Raw genomic sequence first — 22,005 nt, 5'->3', positions numbered from 1 at the left:
TAAACGTTTTAGTTATCAGATAATACCCGAGACTATAAAGAGTAGATTACCTATATAATTATAGATTTAGGTTCTAATTTTACAAACTATGTTAATATAGCTTATCTGTTAACTGTTAAAACTTAAATTATGTCGACAGATCCTGTTATTAAGTAATTAGTTGCTATTTACGATTGACATACTTATAATCTGCCTCTGAATTACGTTGATGACAAGCTTCCATTTAGCTAGCCTAATACCCATCGCGCTGCCTTCGAACTGTATAATTTTGAGCGTTTATATGTTAATGATATTCTATCGAATGCCTTAGATAATCCAGATATCTTAGCTTCTATTATATGGCCTTGAATGTAATTAAAATAATTGAATAGCTGTAATTGGGCTGGAGTTTTAATTTTTTTGGTTTCGCGGTAAATTTTTTTGAAGTCGAATTTTTTGCGTTGCGGCAAATGTTTTTTGGCGCAAAGGTGTGTTCATATCGTTCGTCGTATATATATTAAAAAAATTAAGTCCTAACTATATACGTTAATATTCCTAAATAAACCGTATGCCGAAAAGTGCTAACTCCGAAACCCCGATGCCAGCAGAAACGTTTAAACTAGAAGGGAAAAGGCTATAAGCGAATCAAATAATGAAAAATCATAATGCGATCAAACCCGACCTGGTAATAAGTCTATGAAAACGAAGAGAAAAATGCTCTCGCACTCTAGCCCGCAAAATATGTACAAAAGACTAATTTTAATTTGACTTCGAGAAGAAGCCAAACGAAGACCTAGGTCCCTTCTCCGCCTCCGCCACATCCCTCTGGATCTCTTCAACTTCAGTCTGAGAGACTTTATCAATATCCTCTAAATCCAAATCCAAGTCCTCGAACTTTCTCCCCACCGCTGTAATTTCGTCGGATCTTCCATCCTTGAAGAATGGATGACCCTTCAGAAGTGCCTTGCTCTGACACAGGTATCCCATCGGAGTGTGCAGGAAGTCCTGTCCTTTACGCTTCAAAGTCAGCCACTCTTGTAGGAATGACAATGGCTTCCCGGTGAAAACGGCAGCTTCGGCTATTGTGCTTTCTTCCAGACCCTCGTTAGTCAGATCAAGGTAGTTTTTTAAATCCGAGGAGTGTTCGAAGGCGAAGTAAAGTCTGCCAGCGACGATTCCCAGCTCCACAGATAGCTTAGCTGGCGGCTTCCAGTCTTCGGGGAGTGGTGGGATCGACAAAAACTTCAACGTATCAAACTGGACCATCTTGCGAGTGATTGGCGCGGCGTAGGTAATCAAATGGACCGGAGATTCCCGAGATCTGTTGTTGACGTGCGGAATCAAGTACTCAGCCTCTTCTGGTGTAACAATGATCGCAATGTTTGTTGCTGTGCTGACGAGGATCCAGTTCACCGGTCGCTAGCAGAAACCATGTTAGTTACCATCCCGATACTGCTCTTGGAAATTTTCTACATACTTGAAAGTTATCGTTAAACTTGCTTGCAATCAGATGCACTGTCTTAGAAAACTCTATAGACGAGTATAATAGCCCAGAAGTAGCATTGTGATCAACAGAATACTTCTCTCCCAGCGAACAAGTTCGTCGAAGAGCAAGAAACGCTGGCTCATATCCTCCAGTACCAACAAGGGCACGTCCCGTATGAACGAAAGTGACGAGATCCTTGTGCAACCCTCCAAATTTGTAAGGCATGTAATGAACTGGCTTTTGAACCTCACGTACGGATTCAATCTCAAAGGCAACTTCGCGTTCTTGTTCGACCTCCTGAAGAGCAGATCCATGTACAGCCTCTCCCGTATCCTGAAATCCTCGTCTTCGAGTCTTCAATTCGTCCATGAACTTTCCAATCTCCGGGGAGGGATCTTGTATCGTTGTGCTGGCCTTATGGCTCTGCTTTGGCTCGTACATTTGCCTCAGAGTTTGTTGTTCTGGTTGTCGGAGAGTATGAAGGTAAGATGCTAGCTGGTGGGGATCCTCGAGGAAATCCGGATTGTCAGAAGCGGCCTGGATTCTACGACAGAAGTCCATTCCTTGGGCAAAGTAGAGCGGCTGCAGCTGTTCGATTCCAGCACAAGTCTGTTGCAACAACCAGGCTACAACATCTCGGGAATCCATAGGGGAATAGAACGGTTTTTGCTGCGTATCAACAATACTCTGGTGAACTTCTGGGGGCGCGAAAAACATAACGGACTGTGTTGTGCCGAGTTTTCGGAGCCTCATGGCCGCTATAAGAGGGTAATTTTGTGAGTATCTTTCTGGTAACTTTAGGATGGAGATAACTTACCTTGAACAGTATGATCCTTTGTTTGCCCAAGACCAAGTGTCAACGCACCTCGTGCATGCGATGGCATCTTCAGATCTGTTCCACGAGTATGCGATTCGTCGAGATAAATAAGGCAGTCGGCTGAGTCTTCTGCGTAGGGGGTAGCAAGCAATGGAACAAGACTATTGTTGCGGTAAAACACAAAAGGCTTGTTGGACTTGTCGAAGTAAATGGCTGCAGGAGCTTTGGTATCGATAGCCATCCACGCCTTTACAAGTTGGAGGTTGTCTAGTTCTAGGATCTGGGCCCCAGCATCAATCAAAATACGGATTCCTTTTTGCATGAGCTGTTTGAGAAGCCCCGTCTCCGTCCATCTACGACCCTGTGTGTCAGCAGCTAAACAATAACCACGATTGCGTTTCTGAAGCAGATAAGTTAAAACTTCAGCATTGGTGTGCGAGAGTGTTGGAAGATCTTCTTGAGTGACTGTTAGGGGTAGCATAGTCTTGTTGTCGTTAGTACCACTGAAGCCAGTCGTCAAAGGCTTTCCGTGCCTCCTGTGGCTACCTTCGCCGTCCGAAAATAGTGGGATATCCCAGCCGGAAGCTTGAAGCTTCGTGAGAAACTGTTTTGCATGTCGAGGAAAGACAAAGTTGTTGAGGAAGTGGTCAATTACGACGACATTATATCGAACATGACCCCAAATCTCTGTTAACTGAACTTCATCATCAACATTGATGGAATTCCACTCTTTGAGAGACCCAGGCAAGGATTCGGAGCTGTGTGTCCACCTATCATACTCGCTCGCTGGGTCATCTGACTGAAGGACATATCGCAAACTCTGGCCTAGTTGGTCCATATTCAACCCATGGTAGTAAAAAGATAAGCAGGTGAACAAAATCGCGACATCCGGATGGCCCCACTCCGCTTGCTCCGATGGAACACCTTTGGCGTGGTAGGGTACTGCGACAGGATCTCGCGTCGGATGAAGACCATACTGAACATTCCACCGTTTCTTCAAAGCAAGTAGCAAGATTCGGTGAACGAATAGACCACGAAGGAGATATATGGTCTTGAGTACGGCTACTTTATCACTGAATAACATACGGATCTCAGTAGGTAGGCCAGGCGCGATCTTGGCTTCGGAGATGAAATCTTTGACCGCTCGTTGAATTTTTGGTTCCCGATCCGCCATAGGCAGAATTGTAGTTTTCCCGGTACAAATGTCGTTAACGAGTCGTTTGATAAGAGTTTCTTCGGCATCGCGACGCAAAAAGTAGATGAAAGGATAGCCACCGCTGGGACGCCGAACGATCTCAAGACTCCTGGGATGCTTCTCGTGAATATCGTCAAGGTAACTCTCGACAAGTTGAAGCAGCGCCTCGGCAGTTTTCCATCTGTGTGGGTGACCATCGAACGCCTTTTGTGATCCCGAGGGATATATCAATTGGGTCCTGACGGCAAGAGTGAAGTCAGACTCGTCAAGGACGTCGCGGGAGAACTTGTTAAGCCAACCCTGGAGCCGAACCATCGGTTTAGCTTCCTCGATTCGTCCATCAGAAAGTCTTTGTAGGCCGCTAAGCATAAATGAAAGCGTATGCTCAGGTAAGCAAATCATCAAGCCGGATGACCTAAGGATTTTAGAGTGGATGTCGTGGAAGGCTTGGATAACCTCTGGCGATGTCGAAGTCTGGCGTGAGAAAGGAACATGACGAACTTCCCGCCCTACAAGTCCTCCGAGACGAGCATGTATTATCTGCACCGTCTGTAAGAGTAAGGCACGGGGTACTACGACACGCAATAGCCTCTTGCTATCAGCAAGGACTGCAGCAGCCATCGGCATAATGCACGAAGTTTTCCCTATAATCTATTAGTAATATATACAACATCTTAAATAGAAAGATACCCATACCTTGTCCCATGTTCATCTGTAGCACGGAGTTGTTTCCGCTCGCCGGTTGGATCGTGGCATGGGCAACCTCAACTTGATCAGGACGAATCAAAATATTGCCATCAATTTCCAGCAGTAACCAATCCGGGTATTCCGTAGGGTTCCAGTTTTGGTGCCCGATATTCTGCTCCTCCTCTGTCGCTCTTTGGGTGTCTTTCCTCAGTCGATAAGATTCAACCCGAATAAGCCTTTGAACTTCTGTAATCGACAAACCCAAAAGTATCAAGCTCTCTTTCATACCTTGCCCAAAGAAAATCCTATTGCAAGACCGAATTCCTTCGAGCAATGAAACAATGGTAACACAGGGAAGCATATTACCCATTTTGAGCCAGTAGTTGGGCCGTCCATCACCTTCGATCGCCTGTCGGATGCTTGAACAATTGAGATACACTCGCTGCAGGTAGTCTTCAATCTTGGCCTCAATATTAAAAGGGGAGGCCCTAGTATTCCTCGCAACTACTACGGCAGACACCTTTTTGAAAGAATCCAAGCTTTGCTGAAGATCCTGGGCGTAACGTTTCCGAACAACGGAATCAGTGCGAGAGATATCCTGAATAATTTCCTCTAACTCGTGCATCTCTCTAGTATGCGGTGGTGGGTTGAATGGCCTCATAAGATCTTTACTGTGGTGAGAACTGATGGTTTCTCGCTTCGATTCAAGGAAAATCTTAAGGCTGGCGATAGAGGCTTTGGGACCCGGTCGCCGAAGGAGCTCGGCTAGAGATGAGCGCGATTCGAACCGCCTTGTTTTTGTGTTCTCTTGTGGCCCTTTTAGAGGCAATTGACTTGGTATTGGAGATTGCGACTGTTGGTTGAAGAGGTCAAGGACCCTCTGAACCTCTTGGGTATGGTTTGATAGTTGGAGGTTGAAAAATAGGCGAGACCACTCCGGCTGGATAACGGGGAGAACTTGAGACATATCAATAAGCTCGTTATTAAATTTGAGTGTTATGGTAGGCTGAAGACACGGCCATTGATCCAGAAGATGATTAATCAGCCTGGTACACTCAACTTCAAGTGATGATACGAATTCCATCTCCGCAGCTTCCAGCTTCCTCCGAAGTTTCGGATTCAAAGTGAAGCCGGTAGCCGTTTGAATCTCAGGCTTAATGTAGGTCCTGTAGTATGGTTTAATAAGTAGTCGAAGACTCTCTGCCTTCATGGTTGGATTTCGGCGAAAGTTGTCGAAGGATGCTCCTATAGGCACGTCGCATGACTTCAACGCCGGATTTGTTGCAAACGATATCAAAGTTCGAACCGCGTCCATATTTATATTACCATTGTAGACGAGTGTTGCGAAAAGAAACATCAGCTTGTATCTATCCGTTTGATCGCTTGATTGACATAGAGAAACAAGAGATCCCCAGAAGAGCGGTAAGTCGATGCTAAGCTTGTCGCTGAGGAGAATCTTGTCAAGAATGTTTTCGAAGCCGCCAATATTTTGCCACTTTTCCAAGATGCCTGCAAGATCGCACGGCAAGGAAAGCATTTGATCCCAGTGATGCAAATGATATGTGGTGGCATAGACATTCTGGCGTGCTATCTGGCCGTCGATTGGCTGTCCTCGAGACTGGTATACAAGGTCTTGGGTAGGCTTGGGAGGATAGTTAGAGATATTACGTTCATATAACCCCCTTCGCTCTTTGCTACGCTTGTATAGTTCGTGGTGCTCACGTTCAAGGGGAAGAGAATCGGTCTTCTCTCTGCTGAACGGTTTGAGTTGCTCCGACTTAGCTATGATCTCTTTGACGACAAAAAAGAAATGCTCATTTTGAGCGTAGCTGCGGACGTGCGTTCCCCAAGTAACCTTCTGCATAACTTTGAGCTCTACAGGATAGTACTCTCGTATTGGCGTGAGACTAGCGATCATCTCCAGGAGTGGATAATGAGCCGGGTTGAGAGTAGTCCAGGGCTGACAATATCCCGACCTCAAACAGTGAAGAGACTCTTCAGTTCCTGTTCTTTTGGTCAAAGGATCTGGGAGTACGAAGGAGGTGTATGCGTGTACGAGGGCTTTTGTGTATAGTAAGCGAGGCTCTGGAGGGCAATCGATGCGTCCTAGAATGGTATTTATTTGGTAGCGGCCGTATGCCCCAACGTTGATGATGTCGACTTCGACATGAGGCCCATTTAGTCGACAACGTGGTTGGCCCATTGGAACTAAGATACTCCTGAAACGACCGTTGGAGCTATCTCTGAGTACAATCTTGCTTCGAAGCCCATACCAGGTTCCGGCGTCTTGATCTTTGTCAATGTAAGATTGAAGGGCTTCACTTTCGAGTAACCCCATACCGTTTACCTCCCATTTTAATTCAAGTCTCCTCATCTCCACTGAGAGGGGCCTGGTTCTAGGCTGGAAGACAGTAAGAAACCTATCCAACTCAAATCTGTTGAATATGGCAGAAACTTTCTTGAAGCAGGGACTGAACCGATCGACGAGCTTCACCCCTCGACGTAAGGCCTCCTTAGACTCAAGGTTAATAGTCCAGTCGCTTTCTTTCCGCTTCCAACAAGTCTTTCGACAAAATAAGAGCTTTCTTTGGAGGTCTAACCAATGATAACAGTCATCTAAGAGGGACGCAGGTAGATCCTCACCGATCTTTTCATTCCGGAATATAGAAACTGGTACATATTCAATGATTGTGGTTTTAGGTTTCTGCTCCATTATGTCTCTCCATTCCGCTCGTACAATCATCTGTCCTTCCCGGAATCCAAGGTGGATACGATGAGTATAGGTTTCAGCAGAAATCATGTACGTCATCCCTGACAACCTGGATGGCACGGTCAAAAGGTTTCGATTCCCAAAGAGAGTTCGAAGGATCGGGTTGTTCCTGTGTTCTGGTGGGAGCTGACCCAAATGTTTTCCGTCGATAAGTAGATGACCCTCTAAGAGATGGAAAAGAACTATCTGAGCCTTCTTCGTTTTTGTCGCGGCGATATCCATCCGAACCCACCACTCGTTCGGAGCCGGAAGCATTTCAGTTTCAGAGTGGCTACCTTCTTGCTCTTCTTCCTCTTCTTGAGCCCACGCAATTCCTAGAGCGGACGAAAGGCCCATGGGGAAATTTGTGATTGCGACTCGAAGCAGCTCTTTGATGCTATACACGATCTTCAGATCACGGATCAGAGCGTTCTTCAAGTTCAAGTTCAAGGATGAAGGTTTTGTGACAAGGCTGTGCTGCAACATGATGGAACACTCGATGAAGAACTTGAGCGAACTTGGGTCCAGCGCCAAGTCCGCATGTTGCCCTTGTACGAAGTAGGTTGATCTCCCCAGTAAAGCTGCCCATAAAGAAAATTCGGAGAACCGCCGCGAGGAGTCCGTCGTCTCAGCCCCATATATCTCAGATCGTAGAGCATGTAGCCACGACGAAATGGTAGCTCGGACCTTATGTAACATCTGTATTGCCCTTCCGAGTGACTCTGGGCATTCAAAATGCAGTTGCCAGATATCAATACCTCTCGAGAGTAGCATAATCAACATATCCATGGAATGAACTTCCCGCCAATTAGGAGATATGAGGTTAAGGCGATATTCGAGTTGATCTAGCAGTTGAGCTGAGAAGTGGGGGTCCCGAAAGATCTTGTGAACCGTACGAAGGGGCTCAGCTGGAAAGGGTGGTCCAGCCTGGTGGGTGAGATAGCGCACCAACAAGGCGGTCGCCTCTGAACTGAAGTTCAGGTTTGAAGAAGCAAGCTCCACCAAAATGGAAGGGAATCTTCTGTTCCAACCCCCCAAGATGCCTTGATAGGCCAAAAATTCATGGACATTCATCCCGGCCGGGCAACGAGTCTGACTTGCGATTACATCGTACGATGACGGAGGATATACCGGGTCCAACTCCCTGCCGAGGGCAAAAAAAGGTGAGTTTTCAGGTATTGGAAGAGGAAAGTGATAGTAGAAGCTGGTTGACAGGTTTAGCCGTCCAGGCCAAATCTTGCGGCTAGTGTCAAAGTAAGTTAAAGCCAAGCCGTTTGGAAGGCAGACCTTTTCAAGGCTCGTAGGCAAGGAGACATTTGCCAGATGTGTTTGGAGGAACGACTTCTTGCTTGAAGCCAATGTGACTATTGGCGCAGACTTGTTCGAGAATATCGTAAGTTCGGAATATTGTTGAATGAGCAGACGTGGTTCGCTTGGGGGGCGATTTCCGGGGAGGGCTAGAGTAGAGATAATACGCCAAGAGATATCCCGATATGCTGCGAAGGCGGGCGGGCAGGCGAGCTCGAAAAGTGTTGCACGTAGGTGAGGCCCATCCGCCGGGAGGGGGTGCTCGTGGGCCTTAATCTTGATCCTTCGAGCTTTTCTTTCCAGGTAGCATTTGTTGCAATTTCTATCGTGATATTGCACAGGTGGCATATCATTTGACAGATAGTACTGGCAAGCGGTCAGAAGTATCTGTTGGGTTAAGGCTTCGTACTCCTTGCTCTTTTCTTTCCATTCAGCTTCTTTCCGTAGACGACCTGCTTCCGCTGTTGTTTCAATATGATCTTGTAACTTTTTAAAAACAAGTTGGGCAGCAGGTGACTCCACGTATCGATCGGCAAAGCATCCTTTAACTGGGTCAACGAATATGGAGATACGGCTCGCAGAACGTTGAACTCGATGCCGGAGATACTCCCCGATCTTTTGAAGACGCACAAAATCGCGGGCTGCTTCGATATGGAGAGAATTGAGGATCTCGGCAGTGATGACAGGATGGAAGTCAGATAAGAGAGGGAAAGTCTCGACTGCATATCCATCGATGGCAATCCACAGCTCCAGAACATTGAGGATGAGACCCGAAAAGGCTTCAGGCATTCCCTGATACAAATTATTTACCCCATCGAGGTATTTTTCTAGCTGCTTTGAGAGTCTGGTGCACTTTTCCGCTGCAACGTCAGTCGAGTCTTTTACATAGCGGAGACTATCTTCGAGAGCAAAGTAATTGTAGTATTTGTCGGCGAATGCCGCGAAATCCTTCCTCCCATCTTTCGGAACCTCGACACGTCCGTTCGCTTTGCGGCCTCCTTGTGTCGGCGGGATAACTATTCTAGGGTCATCTAAAATATTGTTCAAGTAACGGCCGCTGTTCGGTAGAGTGAGTTTAGTATCGTCAGTGTCAGCTCTCTTCGGAAGAGGGTTGATGCGACGCTCTATCTTTCTGCAGTATTGCTCCCAGATATCTTCAATATGCGCATCAACTAAGTCACTGGCGGCGGCGACTTTCTCATTGATTTTGTCGAATAAATAATCGTACACGACCTTAAGGCTTTTCGGGGCCTGCATTTTGGCCGCTTCTAGTTTTGCCATTCGACGACAAAGCTTAGCTTTGAGAATGGTGCTTCTTTCCGGGTCGGTTTGATAGAGGACTCGACGAAGGAATGACTGTAGGAGAAAGCACTTCATGAATTTGTATTGTATTGTTCCGATCTCGACTCCACAGAGGAGTTGCAGGTGCTTCTGTACAGCAACGCGGAGGATCAGCCAAGTAGGATTCCTCCTCCAAGGATTGACGCTATCATTCCAGCACACGTCGTCGCGAACTCGTTTCCGAAGGATGTTAGGAGTGATATTTGTGCCAGTTGCCTCCAATAGGGTCATCATCAAGCCGGTGATGAGGCTCGGGTCAACCGTATCGCGGCTCTCCCATGCCCCGGAGGAAGCCTTGCTGGTTACAGCGGCGAATCTTTTAACGGACTCCTTGCTGGCTTGCTCAAGGAAGGATACAAGTTCTTCTTGAAATCCAGCATCACTGAATGTCGAATAGGGGATAGATACGGCGATTGCAGGGAAGTCCCACTGAAGAGCAGATTCAGCTTCGAGAGCTTTCTGGGAGGTAGGAGAAGTTTCGAATGCCTCGAAAATGATGGAGTCGCCCGAGGATCTATGGCTAAATTAGTATGCCTGAGGAAGAAAGGATCTGGGGGGTTTTATATTACCTATTTTCGCGTCGAACAACCAAAGCGGCATTCTGCTTTGTAACCTGAAGAACGAGCTGTTCTTTAAGATCTAGGTGGCGAAACTGTTGAAGAAGAATCTGCTTATTCAAAACGCCGTCGATGCAAACTTGTCGGTAGCTCGATAAGGATTGGTAGACGAAAGAGAACTCCTGATAATATCGATCGTAGGTGAGATCTCGGAATTCGCGTGTAGCTGTTGCTACGATGTTAAGAAGATCACCAGATATGGCATTGACGTCGTTATCCTCTTTTCCTGGAATCTGGGCAGGAAGGACGATGTGATTGAAGGTAGACTCAAGGGCGAACGGTTGATCTTGAGCTTCTGCCATTTTGATGACTATGGTGCAATACGCTATCGGAACCTATCAATGTACGGTCTCCAAGTTAGCATGTTTCTTGCAAGTAGTGGCTTCGAGGTCGTCTTGATACCGTCTGTAGCTTCGATTCGATGTTTCTTACTGTTGCTAATACCAGTGTGAGTTTCGATTTTGATTTCGATGTCGATGTCGATGTTGATGTTGGTGATGAAAGTTGGAGCAATGATGGTTGAGAGATGAATGTTGGTGGAATGTGGAGGGGCAGAACAGCTGACAACGTTAGGCATAACAACTGTGCCGCATGCAGCATCGATGTTTAGAGGCAGCTTTTACAGGATACTATTGGTTGTCCGTGGATCTCGTGCCTGATGGGCGTAAGTTGAAACTGTGTGGCACGACAGCCGGGAAGGCTGTCAAGATGCAGGGAAGTCACCATATGGTGCCTGAAACTCTCGATCATTTCGTTCAAGTTGACAGCCTCAAAAATAAATCGTCACAGGAAGCTATTTCTGTCCTATCGGGGGGCTCATTTCGACGATAGGAATAACAATACGAGGCTGTCTAGATCTCGCCGTCGATGTTCCCAACGCGTAGTTACGTCAACACAATATCCCCGTTCTTCCCGAATTGAGAAGCTTCCCAAATCGGTTAAGAGCGTCACTCAGGTCGCACAAACTTTGCCGTGCAACCCCCACGGTCGCGGGCAAGCATCCTCCCCGGAGTTAGTTCGGCCTATTATCTACACCATAGCATCGCATCGCATCGCACATCTTTGACGCCGTCCAATCCTGTGGATATCCTCTTCACAATATGATATCACATGCAAGAAGTCAACGCGACTCGGTTCGGCGAACTAGAGACCTAATGACTCAGTACCAATGGAGAATTGTGGACTTCGCGGACTATTGAACTCGAAATGAGGCCGGAAGTAAGTATACTGTAGCATCTAGTCATCAATATATACGCCTGTATACGGATTATAGGCGGGTTTCCGGGCAAGTTCTGAAGGTATTAATTCGGTGCAATTATGCCCCATTACGGTTGAGCTGGGATGCTAAAGTCTTTCACCCCTAATAACATGATCTGTGACTTAAAGCGAGCTTGCAAAGTTTTGGCAGCTACTTGAATTTGTTCAATTAATAAACTGGTAAATAACATCAAGAAATTTTGTTGCCAGTCTGGAAGAATCCTGCCATCGGCAAGAAAAACCAAGCCAACAGATATTATTACATCAACAAGACGCGAAAGCAGGAGAGAAAAAAATACAATGTGAGTTAGCAGTAGACGAGAAAAATACCAATCTGGTAGACACTAAATTAACACAAAATTATTGCAATTAAGCTTGGAACAATGAAGCAAACGAAGATCTCGAGAACGTCTTATACTGCTCTGCCTTCGAGGGACCCAGCGACTGACGTCTAGTAAGCTCAATATCACTAGGCGTAACCTGATCTTCCGGTTCATCATCTTCCAAAATACCCCACGAAGTCGGTGATTGCCAAATGAATGACTTTTCGTCCTGATTCACTGGCTTCTGTGCCCACGCGTTGAAATCCAAGACCTCATTCCACTTAGAGTTCTTAACATAGAACGCTGCTTGTAACTCCTTAACCATAGGTGCGAGATGCTCGGTATTAAGCTGACCTTTCTTAGATTGGTTGGCGAATTTGAGGAGATCCAAATGATAGAAGATGAGGTTGGAGATCTGCTCTTTGGAGCCGGCACCGTTATTGCCCTCCTCTCTCAAAGACCAGAAAAGCCTCTCCGTCACGGAAATGGTCTTGTTGTAGTACCCGGCGCTATTATAGATCTGGCAAAGTAACCTGCCAAATTGTTGTGTTTCCGGTTGCAAGATGCCAAAGACACGGAAGTAATTGTAATAAATCCTCTCCAAAACTCTCAGCGCGGATTCCTTCTTACCTTGTTGCATGTAAACATCAACAAGACGGCAGCCGATGGTGGTAACAAGACGAGGGCTCCAGATGTCATCGTGCGTGTTTCTAGAGTCCCAAAGCTGCTCCAAGATAGTAAGCATGAAGTCCCAACGCTTTTCGGCGCCCAAGAGAACCATGAGCTTGTCAATGTCTCCCAAGTCAACTGAGACCCACGACACTCCCATATCGCCTGACAAGATTTCTTGCAAGATCAACTGGGTGAACTTCCCAATATCTGCTTTCAAGGCTGGATTTCGGTCGGCTTTGACCTTCTCCGAGGTCATATGGAACAGCAATCGGAAGATATTGGCGTGCTTATGCTCTTCAGTCATAATCTTGTGAGTCCAGACGGCAATGATGAAAGCGGCTTCAATGTTTCCGATGTCAACCGAGGCCTCTACACGCTTCAACCCGACATCTACCAAAGAGAGCGACTGGGAAGGATGCAAATCAGCGAAAAGTGCAAGACATTCCTGGAAGAATTCTTCCAACATATCATCCGAGAACTGGAGTTGGATGCTAGTCTTCCCACTATTATCGGGACCAAAAGTCTTGAACTCGCGCAAAAAGATTGTGCGAAGGTCGGTTTCAACAAACTTGAATTCGGCGTGACGATTCTGCGCGTAAAGGAATGCCCTCAACCTAGCACCAGCAGCGAGGATAACATCGAGTCCGTCTCCAAATTTGGTAGCGCCAAGCCAAGCCATATAATGCTCCGACTCTTGGAGAACGAGGCCAATAACGGAACTATAGAGCTCTTCTTCACTCTCGATCTTACCATTTTTCCTCATTACTGACTCAAAGGTGGTGAAGAATACTTGGTACTTGCGTTCAGTCATTAGACTCTGTGAGTTTCTAAACACAAGTTTCTTGAATCGAGCATCGTGACTATCAAATGCGCGACGTTCTTCTTGTCCGAGACGGCAGTACTTCCGCAAATCCACAATCAACCGGTTCCCAAAATCCTGTTGACCAGCGACGAAAAAGAGCTTAGCAATAGACAGAGCGCTGTCGAACAAGTACTTCTCCCTCGACTCCATGGAAAGGGTGTCCATGATAGTATTCTGAAGCAGATCAAGTGCTGTTTGAGTATCCTTCTTCTTGGAGTAAAAATGTACTAACTGCTCAAGAGCACCTAAAGTTGGTCGATGGGTCGGACCATATGTTCCTCTGAACTCCTCGAAGAGGTTCTTGTAAAGATCCTCGGCCTTCCCAGCAGTGGTTTGGTCAAGAAGATAGAGTTTTGCCAAGCTTTGTTGGATTTGGAGGATGATGCTCGCGTTGTCTTCGTGTCCAGTCGTTCGGAGCGCAACTTCCAGGAGTTTCTCGTACTCGTCGGTTGCGATCTTGGTCTTCGAGTGATCGGATTCGAGCAAGATAGCATATGCGAGTCGCGCTTTGAAAAAGTAAGAACTTGATTCGCCAACGGTGTGAATATAGATGTGCATAAGGCTCTGCACAAGGGCAATGACTTCGGCCAGAGGGGCATTGGACCTTTCAAGATCAAACCTATGCTTGGTGTAGATCTTAAAGACAAGGTCGGCATCAGGGTGGAATTCCCAGTGCTTAGTTGCTGCCAACTTGTCCCAGAAGGCGCTGCAGAATTCGCGGGCCTCGGCTTCCTGGCCGGGTGCGTTCTCATATACGGAAAACAAAGTGGCAAGGATGTCAAAAGTTCGTTTCGTCAAAGTAGTTTGCAACAGAGCATATGAGATCTGTTGATAAATATTAATCGCATTTCCTATCTTGTGTTCTCTCTGGTACATCCCAGCTAAGGACAACCCGACTTCAATGGTGCTTTCGTGGGAGATACCGGGATTCTTGCACAAAGTCTCAAAGTATGACTTTGTAGACAGTAGAGCTTCATCATGACGGTTGTTTTCTTGGCAGAAAGTGGTATAATCCTTGAAGGCTTGGATGACACGAGGTTGAGTGTTCGGCATCAAGGTATTTTGACACGCTCTCCAAACGTTTTTGTATTGTTGACAAGCCCCAGCTGGATCTTGCTTCGCGTGCCCTCGAGCCCCAAGATATGCTAGCTCGATACCTCTGTCTTCGTAATGTTGTGGTAGGGTGAGAGTATCAGTATTATTGCCTTGCAAAATCGCGGGCCAATACTTATCCAAGCCTCTCTTGCAGGAGTCGCCTGACTGGCGCCAGTCATTGCGACCTTGATAGAAGCGAGTAAGTTGAAGGAAAGCGTCTAATCCAACCTTAGTAGCACTCTCTATTCCAGTTGGATTGAGGATATCGACTAAGCCCCGTAGGACGCTCTCTTCCTCCTTTGGATCGCCATGTCCATTCTTCCGAAGCTTGGCAAGTCCGCAACCAACGGTGTAGGCATACTGGCTAGTACTCAACTCTGGCGTTTGCTTGAAATAAGACCAAAGGGAGGAGTATAGCTCTTCGGCTTCTTCCAATAGATCAGAGGTGTCCAACAACTCAGCGAGTGATATAAGCCGGACAATGAGACCAGTAGAATGAGAACGAAGGGGTTTAACGTCAGGTCGGTACATGTGCCAGAATTCTCTGAGTAAGAGAACACCACTATCTCTACTACCGTTTCGAGAATAGTACTTGGCATACTCGACGATGAGGTGGATACGTCCTTCGTGGATCGCGAGGACTTCTTCGCCAGTGTGCTCGGTCAGTGCGAAAGTTAGCGCCCTAATGGCCTTATCAAACGCCTCACGAACTTCCGTGGATTTACCGCAAGTTTCATATGCGTTGGAGAGTTTAATAACAGCTTTGATGCGTTCCCCCTCCCACGCATTCAACTTGGCTTCGGTAACAGTCAGCTGCCTGATACAAAGGTCAACGTACTCAGTCGACGATGGATCTTTTTGAATGATAGGGCCCATAAGATCCAGCACAGACGAACTCCTTGAGTCTGTCTCGCCATAGTTCTTGCAGCATTCGCTCCAAAGCCATCGATAATGCTTCATTGCTTCTTGGTCCTTACCCTTCCGGGAGAGACTCTGGCCATATCGCCTAACAATTTCAACAATATCATCACTCGGACGATTGGAATGGTTATTCTTGGTGTAGTTAATCATCCATTCGTAGACTTCGCTATCGTACTCCGTTTCTCCCTGCTTCTTACTAATTGAGTAAAACTCAGATGCGATATCCCAACCCTCCCTGCTTGCGACTCCGAAAAGCGTCAAAGAGAGTTTGAAAGCTTTGTAGCAGTCCTGTAGGGCGTTTATAGTCTTCCCATTGGAGTATCGGACCCTGGCAAGGTTCAAAAAGGAATGAATGGTTGCGGGGACATTGGTAAGAACCATTTGTCTAATAGTTGACGCTAGGAGGAAGTCACTTTCTGGAACTTTGTCATAGACCCACAGCGCATATTCGAGTTGGGGGAAGTTAGGTCCAGCTGGGAAGACAGGCATCAATTGGCGGATCTGTCCTGACTTTCCAGATTTAGAGATACTAGATTGACGGAAATGGAACAGCCACTTGCGAATAGCATAACTGAGAAGACTGTGCTCCTCAAGAGTGTTGGTGATGATATCCTTCAATGGTGGTTTGAAACCATTCTCCAAGGCCTCGGGGATGTTGGCGGTCTTGATATACGCAAGCATGCTGAGCACAACCTCGGTATTACACTTAGCACGATTGGGAAGTGATTTATCGGTTTCCGTCTTCTTCCAGAAGTGCTCCTTAAGAGAGTGGTGCGAAAATTGAAGCAAGTTTCTATCGACGACCACAAGAGACCCACAGGGCTGGATGATATCCTTTTCAACATCCCACTTCACTCTAGGGGCTCTGGATGGTGCATTATCGCCATAGTTGACTTCGAGCAACTCCTTCATATTCTGGATGGAGAGGGGTTCTTCCGAGACCAACATCCAAGACAATATTCTCAGGGTATCCGCGTTTGTGAAGTCGATGTTGGCCAGCAAAGTATCCAAAAGACCAGCCGCACCGGTGGAGCTGATGCTTCCAAGAGTCTTCAAAATTTCTGCAATGTTCTTTCCTCGCTTAACGTTCTGGATAAGCAGGTTCGCAACTGGGAAAGACCCGTCCGCTTGCTTCGCAAGGAGTTCAATGACGGTATGGCGATCTTTTTGGCTAACATCCGATGCGCCAAAGAACTCTTCGAGGACCCTCGTAACGTGGATTTTGATGTCATACCGGGTGTTTTCCTCGTCGATCTTGACATCTGTGAAACGCCCGGTGAGAGGAGGATTGAATGGTGCAGAGAGGAAAACGCAGTTCAGCGAGTTTGCACCGTTAAGGTCAATAATCTCGCGGATTCTGTTCACGATGTCTTGAGCCTTCTCTCTACCTCCTGCGACGTGGTCGAGGCCATCGATGACCAAATTCAACTGTCTTGTATTTTTCGCAGCAACTGCAAAAACGTCCCACAAGGCTCGTTCGAGCTCTAATTCCGCTGCAGGTGAGTCTTCATGAGAGACTGCTGTAATATGAATGTCCGCTAGCTTTTTGAACAATGCGACGTCTCCGAGGCTCTTGTTGATCAACTGCAAGAGAAGCGACTTCAAAAAGAAGACGGGAGAGGTTCCGTTATTAACAGTAGTGTCTATATATAATGCCGTTAGAAATGGTTCACGAAGGGGTCGCAGAGCTACCACATACCGAACGAAAAGCTCATTAAGATATCTTGCTTATGCAACCGGAGACGATCCACCACCCAGTTGGCGAGCATACTTTTGCCGCAGCCCGTTTTACCAGTGACGCATAGTAATTGATCCTCGCCATCCTTAAGGTCTGAGAGAATCCTATCAAACCAAGTGCAAGTTCCTTCTGAAATAGTAGGCTTAGGTGTCTCTACAACACCCTGTCGTAGCCAAGATTTCAAGTCCTGCACCGGAACGGGTCCAGTTCCTACCGTGTGTAAGCAATAAAATCACGTCAATATCAAGATTTTCCACTTACCCTGGACGATTGGGGATTCACGAAGTCTAGTGATCCAGATTTCATGTTCCAACATCTCCTTGTTGGCCATGAAACTTCGCATAATAGCGCTGATAATTTCCTCGGACTCCGTGATAAGATAACGGGTGACTATAAAGATACGTTAGTTATGTCGCCGCGCTCGTTGATTTTGCTGAGAATGCAATGCGTGGGATATTTACTTCGTGCGTTATGGAAAAGAAGAGTTATCCGAACCACCAATTCCACAATATTCCAGAAAATAGCTAAAAGAACACGTTGAAGCTCTGGAGACGAGACGTATACATCCCGGTGCGACTCGAAAGATTCCAAAGCTGTTGCAATTTTGTAAAGTTCATCAAAAAACCTTTGTAACGCATCTGTATTTCGAGACCCAATCTGCGTGTCGCCAGTTTTTATTAGCATATCAAACTGTCATATCCAATTTAAACTAAACGAATAGCACAAAGATGTACTTACTAGAAGCAACGACTTGCAGCACCCGAAAAGGCTCTCGGACGCCTGTTTATGGCTGCTCCCGGGGAAGAATAACGTGAGCTGTTGGGCGAAGATCTCAATGCGCTCCCCAAACTGCCCGACCCATCTCATACTGTTATCAGATACGCTTCCTTCGTCTGGCATATCTCGAATTCTCTGAGCATTGACAAATCTCTTGAAACTCTCCAAATTTGGGCAGCCCTTGAGAATCTTGTCGGCATCAGGGCCAAGTTCATGGCGGCATCTTTTAAAAATGGTACGGATTTTTTCGGCGTGATCGAATCCTTTGGATTGAGCAGATGACGTTACATGGGAGCTCGTGGTTCGGGACTGATACTTCGTCGAATATGGCTCCGACATAGTCATTGTCGTCTTCACATCGGAGTAATAGTCCCTCGCAATGCTCTTTGTCTCCCAACTCGCAGAGCCATTTGGTAGTTTTATAGGAGGTGATGCTCGTGCAGGGTTCACATGAACTTTATCGTTCCGACTTATGTCTGACGATTTCGAAAAATCAACTGGAGCAGTCGAAGACAAAGCTATCGGGTCAACTGGCCCAGTTCTAAAGCTGGTTGGCAATACCCCCGCACCGTTCTGAATACTGGCTTGGGAGACTAGCGGCACACCATTCTGACTGTTCGATTGGCCATGGGAAGTTATCGCCGCGCCATTTCGATATTCCGCTGCTTTTTCGAGTTGTTTCTCTTCCCTCTGACCTAGAATATCTTGAGAAGAAAGACTGGCTTCATCGCCTTTGCCTACAGGGGCGTCATATGTATCGGCAGGAACATCTGGAATACTTTCGGAGGGGGTAAGGTTCGCGACCGAAGTTGAGGCACCGGCCTTCAAGTCCCTCACACCTTTTTTATCTATAAAATCTTAGCCAAACAGGTCTTAAACGCAGTCAATTGGAATTATCTTACCCTTGTTTTTGTCGACCGCCATTTTGGAATACTTGAATAAATCAAAAGCTCGCCTGGACATTCATGAGAAGAAATTCATAGAATTGAAAGTAGAGTTTTGGGGCTTAAATACATATTTCGAACACCATTTGAGGTCCCAATGACAATTATATGAACTATCCTGGCCTCCCATCTAGGTATCTTCCAATATTCATATCTAGCCGGACATCCCACCGCTAGCACGGCCTTGGGGGGGGACGGAATTGATGGTGTGGATCATATCAGCCGCTCTTTGGACTTCACCGTAGATATTCGGATACTAGGAATGCTCGCCAGAAACTTAGCAGGTATCAAACTCTGAATGCAAACGGCCAAGTCGGACTCGCAACTGGTATAACCTTCGGATCGGCCGGGATCGAGAGTCCCTTAAGCAACACAAAACCCTTTGGTGGAACACTCTGTCTGGATTCGAGACTAGTCTCCAATTGAAGCCAGATTTGAGTCCCATCTAATGGAACTGTCGTTAACAAAACGTCACACACCCATGTCGGCGTACAGATCTCTGATGTCACCATCTCGAGTTAGCTAGCCACCTTTTCCTGCGTATGCCGTCCCTCGACGCACAATTAACTTGAATGTTCCGGCGAAATATGGAGATTTGGTGGCCCCACCAAGGTTTAGTGTCCAGCCCAGGCTGATTTGTGACAGGTGCCACATATTTCAAAGATATTGAAATCGTCTCCTCTTTGCAAGAAACACAACGCGGTGTGAAAATTCACAACGCCAATTCTGCCTAGCCGGAAAGATGAGCTCCAGCTGATGGCCTAGCAGCTGAGAAGTGCCAATGGATGGCCTCAGAGAAGAAGATTCGTAGAGCTGACCATATGCAAGCTAGCGAGCTCGGAATGCAACTTTACTAGCGTAGCTTGCTTCAAGCCGCTGGTATTAAATATTGTTTCTCTCAAGGTGCAGAACCAAGTAAAGCATAATGTTAGGAGGGCGACGATCTGGAACAATGTAATATACTTTCTGGATTATTGTTAGACTGATAACGGACGGCTTGAACGCCTTTTCCGTCCGCCGTCGTCAATGGTAAATGTAAATACCGATCTTTTCCCCAAGACCCTGCAATGTTAACCAACACCTTCCCTGCCCTGTGCGATTCGAAATATTCCATATCCAAGCGGTGGATAAACCATGCTACATAATTACATAGCATTTATTTTTTGTTGTTGGGTGGGTCCGCCAGGTACAGTACAGGGTTTTTTTTTTTTCGCTCGCAACCATAGCATGAACTTTTTAAATCGATGGCTAGGAACTAGTTACATGAGTACATTGTTATTTAGGGCGCAATGTTTATTGTGCCTAAGCAACGATTTACTAGCTGCCAGATTCTGGTGCCGAAATCAATTAAATACCGTTGTAATAGCCATCGAAAACTTGATTTTATTGTATGGGTAAATAAGACACGGGATCCATGCGCCCATGCACTCGGTAGACCAATCTCCAAGAGTGTAAAGCTCATGCGGATGTCGTTCCTGCCATGGGAAACGAAAAGATGTTTTGAGGCGAGTCCTGTAGGCCTATAGGCCCTGTATTGCGTGCTATTTTATAGCCAGGCAGGAACGTTAAAGGTAGAAACTAAGACAATTTCTCAAGTCACAACCGATGTCGAGGGAGTTCATCAGTAATACTCGCAGAGAAATAATTTCAATTTCAGGCCACAATTGAGCCCATAAATATCTGTATGTACATGCATACACGACACGGATGAGAAGAAAAGTTAAGCGTTTAAGCTTGCCCATCACCTGATCAACTCTCAAAGACAGTTCTGTCTCGACGTCCATCTTACAATATCAGCAGTCCACATAGTAAATGAGCAGAAATCATTCACCTATTTACGGGCATTGAGCCCATTGCATACCAAGAACGTAAGTAAATTTGCCATCCTCGGAGTCCGTGGTCATAAGTCCGCTTGCCCCAGTAATAGAAGACTTGAGGTTGATTTGAGAGTTAATGTTAAGTGCACCAGCCTCGCCGCATGGAGACCAAACAACAGAGGTACTCTCAATTTCGTCATGGATCAAATAGTCCTCGTCCTTGGGGCCAACCAAATTGGATGCCTTGCTGACCTGTTGTATTTTTGGTGTCAACGCAAAATATTTATTCCCAACATCAGTGAAGGAAACGAACCTGTTGAGAGTACCCGGAGAAATAGTAGGTAGCGCTTTGAGTAGCGGTAACTCCATTTTCGAGGAAAGCTATAGAAATAGAAGCCGTTAGGAAAACTTTTCAATCAAAATATTGATAGATTTGAAAGCTTTGACAGACCATATCCTCTATAATCCATGCTGAAGATTGAATACTGGAATCCTTGCGGGTAATGGATATCAATGTTGAGTTGACAGTTCTTTCGGCTTTCCGTAATCGAGACTCCCGTGCCGATGGCTGCAACATATTTGTCAAAGATCAAGGTAAAAGTCTTACGGTCAGAAGAGATGTAAATGCCTAGCGATCAAGAAAAGCGAGGGTTAACAGTCCGACCTAATGTTAATGATATAATCGAGGATTGCTAAAGAATTCCTTACCAACAGATCCCTGAGGACATCCAGTGCCGCCATAAGTGATGGCATTGACATAAATTTGTGACAGATCAACGCCTGGGGGATAGTATAGGATGGATTGGCAGATGTCGTAGTCGTGGTGCTTGTAGTGGTGGTATCCGGGGTAGTTGTTGCAACCGTGGTGGTGGTGGTGGTGGTGGTGGTGGTAGTAGTGGTAGTGGTAGTGGTAGTGGTAGTAGCCTTAGCAGTGGTTGATGGGGTAGTTGTCACCTTGCTACTAGTAGTGGTCGACTTTGTGGTTGTGGTCGTGGTGGTTTTTTTAGTAGTTGTTGGAAACCAAGGCCACTGAGGAGCGGCGAGGGCACTGGAGACCCAGAGAAGGACAAAAAGCGATGAAAGTCTCATTTTCAAAATACAGTACTGCGATCACCGTAACTTAGCGGTATAAAATGGTAAGAGCTAATGGAATTTTGAGAACGGCTTTGATGCTTGATGATATCGATTGAATTGCTGTCTTTCATTGTTGAATGCGATGGAAATACGACGTTTAAATACTTTTGAACTACGGATTATGAGCCCATGACGATCGAAATCCGGAATTTCAGAGGCATGATGACTGAGTTGACAATGGGTCATTATCGGAGAGAATTCCTGCCGTTTGTAGTTTATCGCACGGATGAAGACGTCTAAATTGTTGCTCCCCGCTCTTCCTCTCAATTGCAAAATAGACATAGCC

At 46.3% G+C, this 22,005-nt stretch overlaps 3 protein-coding genes across 3 annotated transcripts; all 3 read right to left on the bottom strand.

Moving 5' to 3' along the window:
• Positions 1–738: 738 nt before the first annotated feature.
• Positions 739–10,779, bottom strand: DFL_000471 (uncharacterized protein; the record flags this gene model as incomplete). Its single annotated transcript, XM_067633850.1, has 6 exons — positions 739–1,398; positions 1,457–2,223; positions 2,283–4,121; positions 4,174–10,076; positions 10,132–10,514; positions 10,582–10,779. The coding sequence occupies 6 exons, from the start codon at positions 10,777–10,779 to the stop codon at positions 739–741; spliced, it is 9,750 nt and encodes a 3,249-aa protein (XP_067495008.1).
• A 1,026-nt stretch (positions 10,780–11,805) lies between these two features.
• Positions 11,806–18,748, bottom strand: DFL_000470 (uncharacterized protein; the record flags this gene model as incomplete). Its single annotated transcript, XM_067633839.1, has 6 exons — positions 11,806–16,952; positions 17,009–17,257; positions 17,309–17,437; positions 17,509–17,704; positions 17,786–18,672; positions 18,727–18,748. 6 exons carry the CDS (start codon positions 18,746–18,748, stop codon positions 11,806–11,808), a joined length of 6,630 nt encoding a protein of 2,209 aa, XP_067495007.1.
• A 1,855-nt stretch (positions 18,749–20,603) lies between these two features.
• DFL_000469 (uncharacterized protein) lies at positions 20,604–21,674 on the bottom strand (the record flags this gene model as incomplete). The annotated part of the gene is made up of 3 exons (XM_067633828.1): positions 20,604–20,966; positions 21,037–21,153; positions 21,294–21,674. 3 exons carry the CDS (start codon positions 21,672–21,674, stop codon positions 20,604–20,606), a joined length of 861 nt encoding a protein of 286 aa, XP_067495006.1.
• Between the last annotated feature and the right edge of the window lie 331 nt (positions 21,675–22,005).

The sequence above is a fragment of the Arthrobotrys flagrans genome (assembly GCF_004000055.1).
Source record: "Arthrobotrys flagrans strain CBS H-5679 chromosome Unknown unitig_15, whole genome shotgun sequence".
Taxonomy (NCBI): Eukaryota; Fungi; Ascomycota; class Orbiliomycetes; order Orbiliales; family Orbiliaceae; genus Arthrobotrys; species Arthrobotrys flagrans.
The sequence above is the reverse complement of the archived record's forward strand: the minus strand, read 5'-3'. Positions and strand labels throughout refer to the sequence as shown.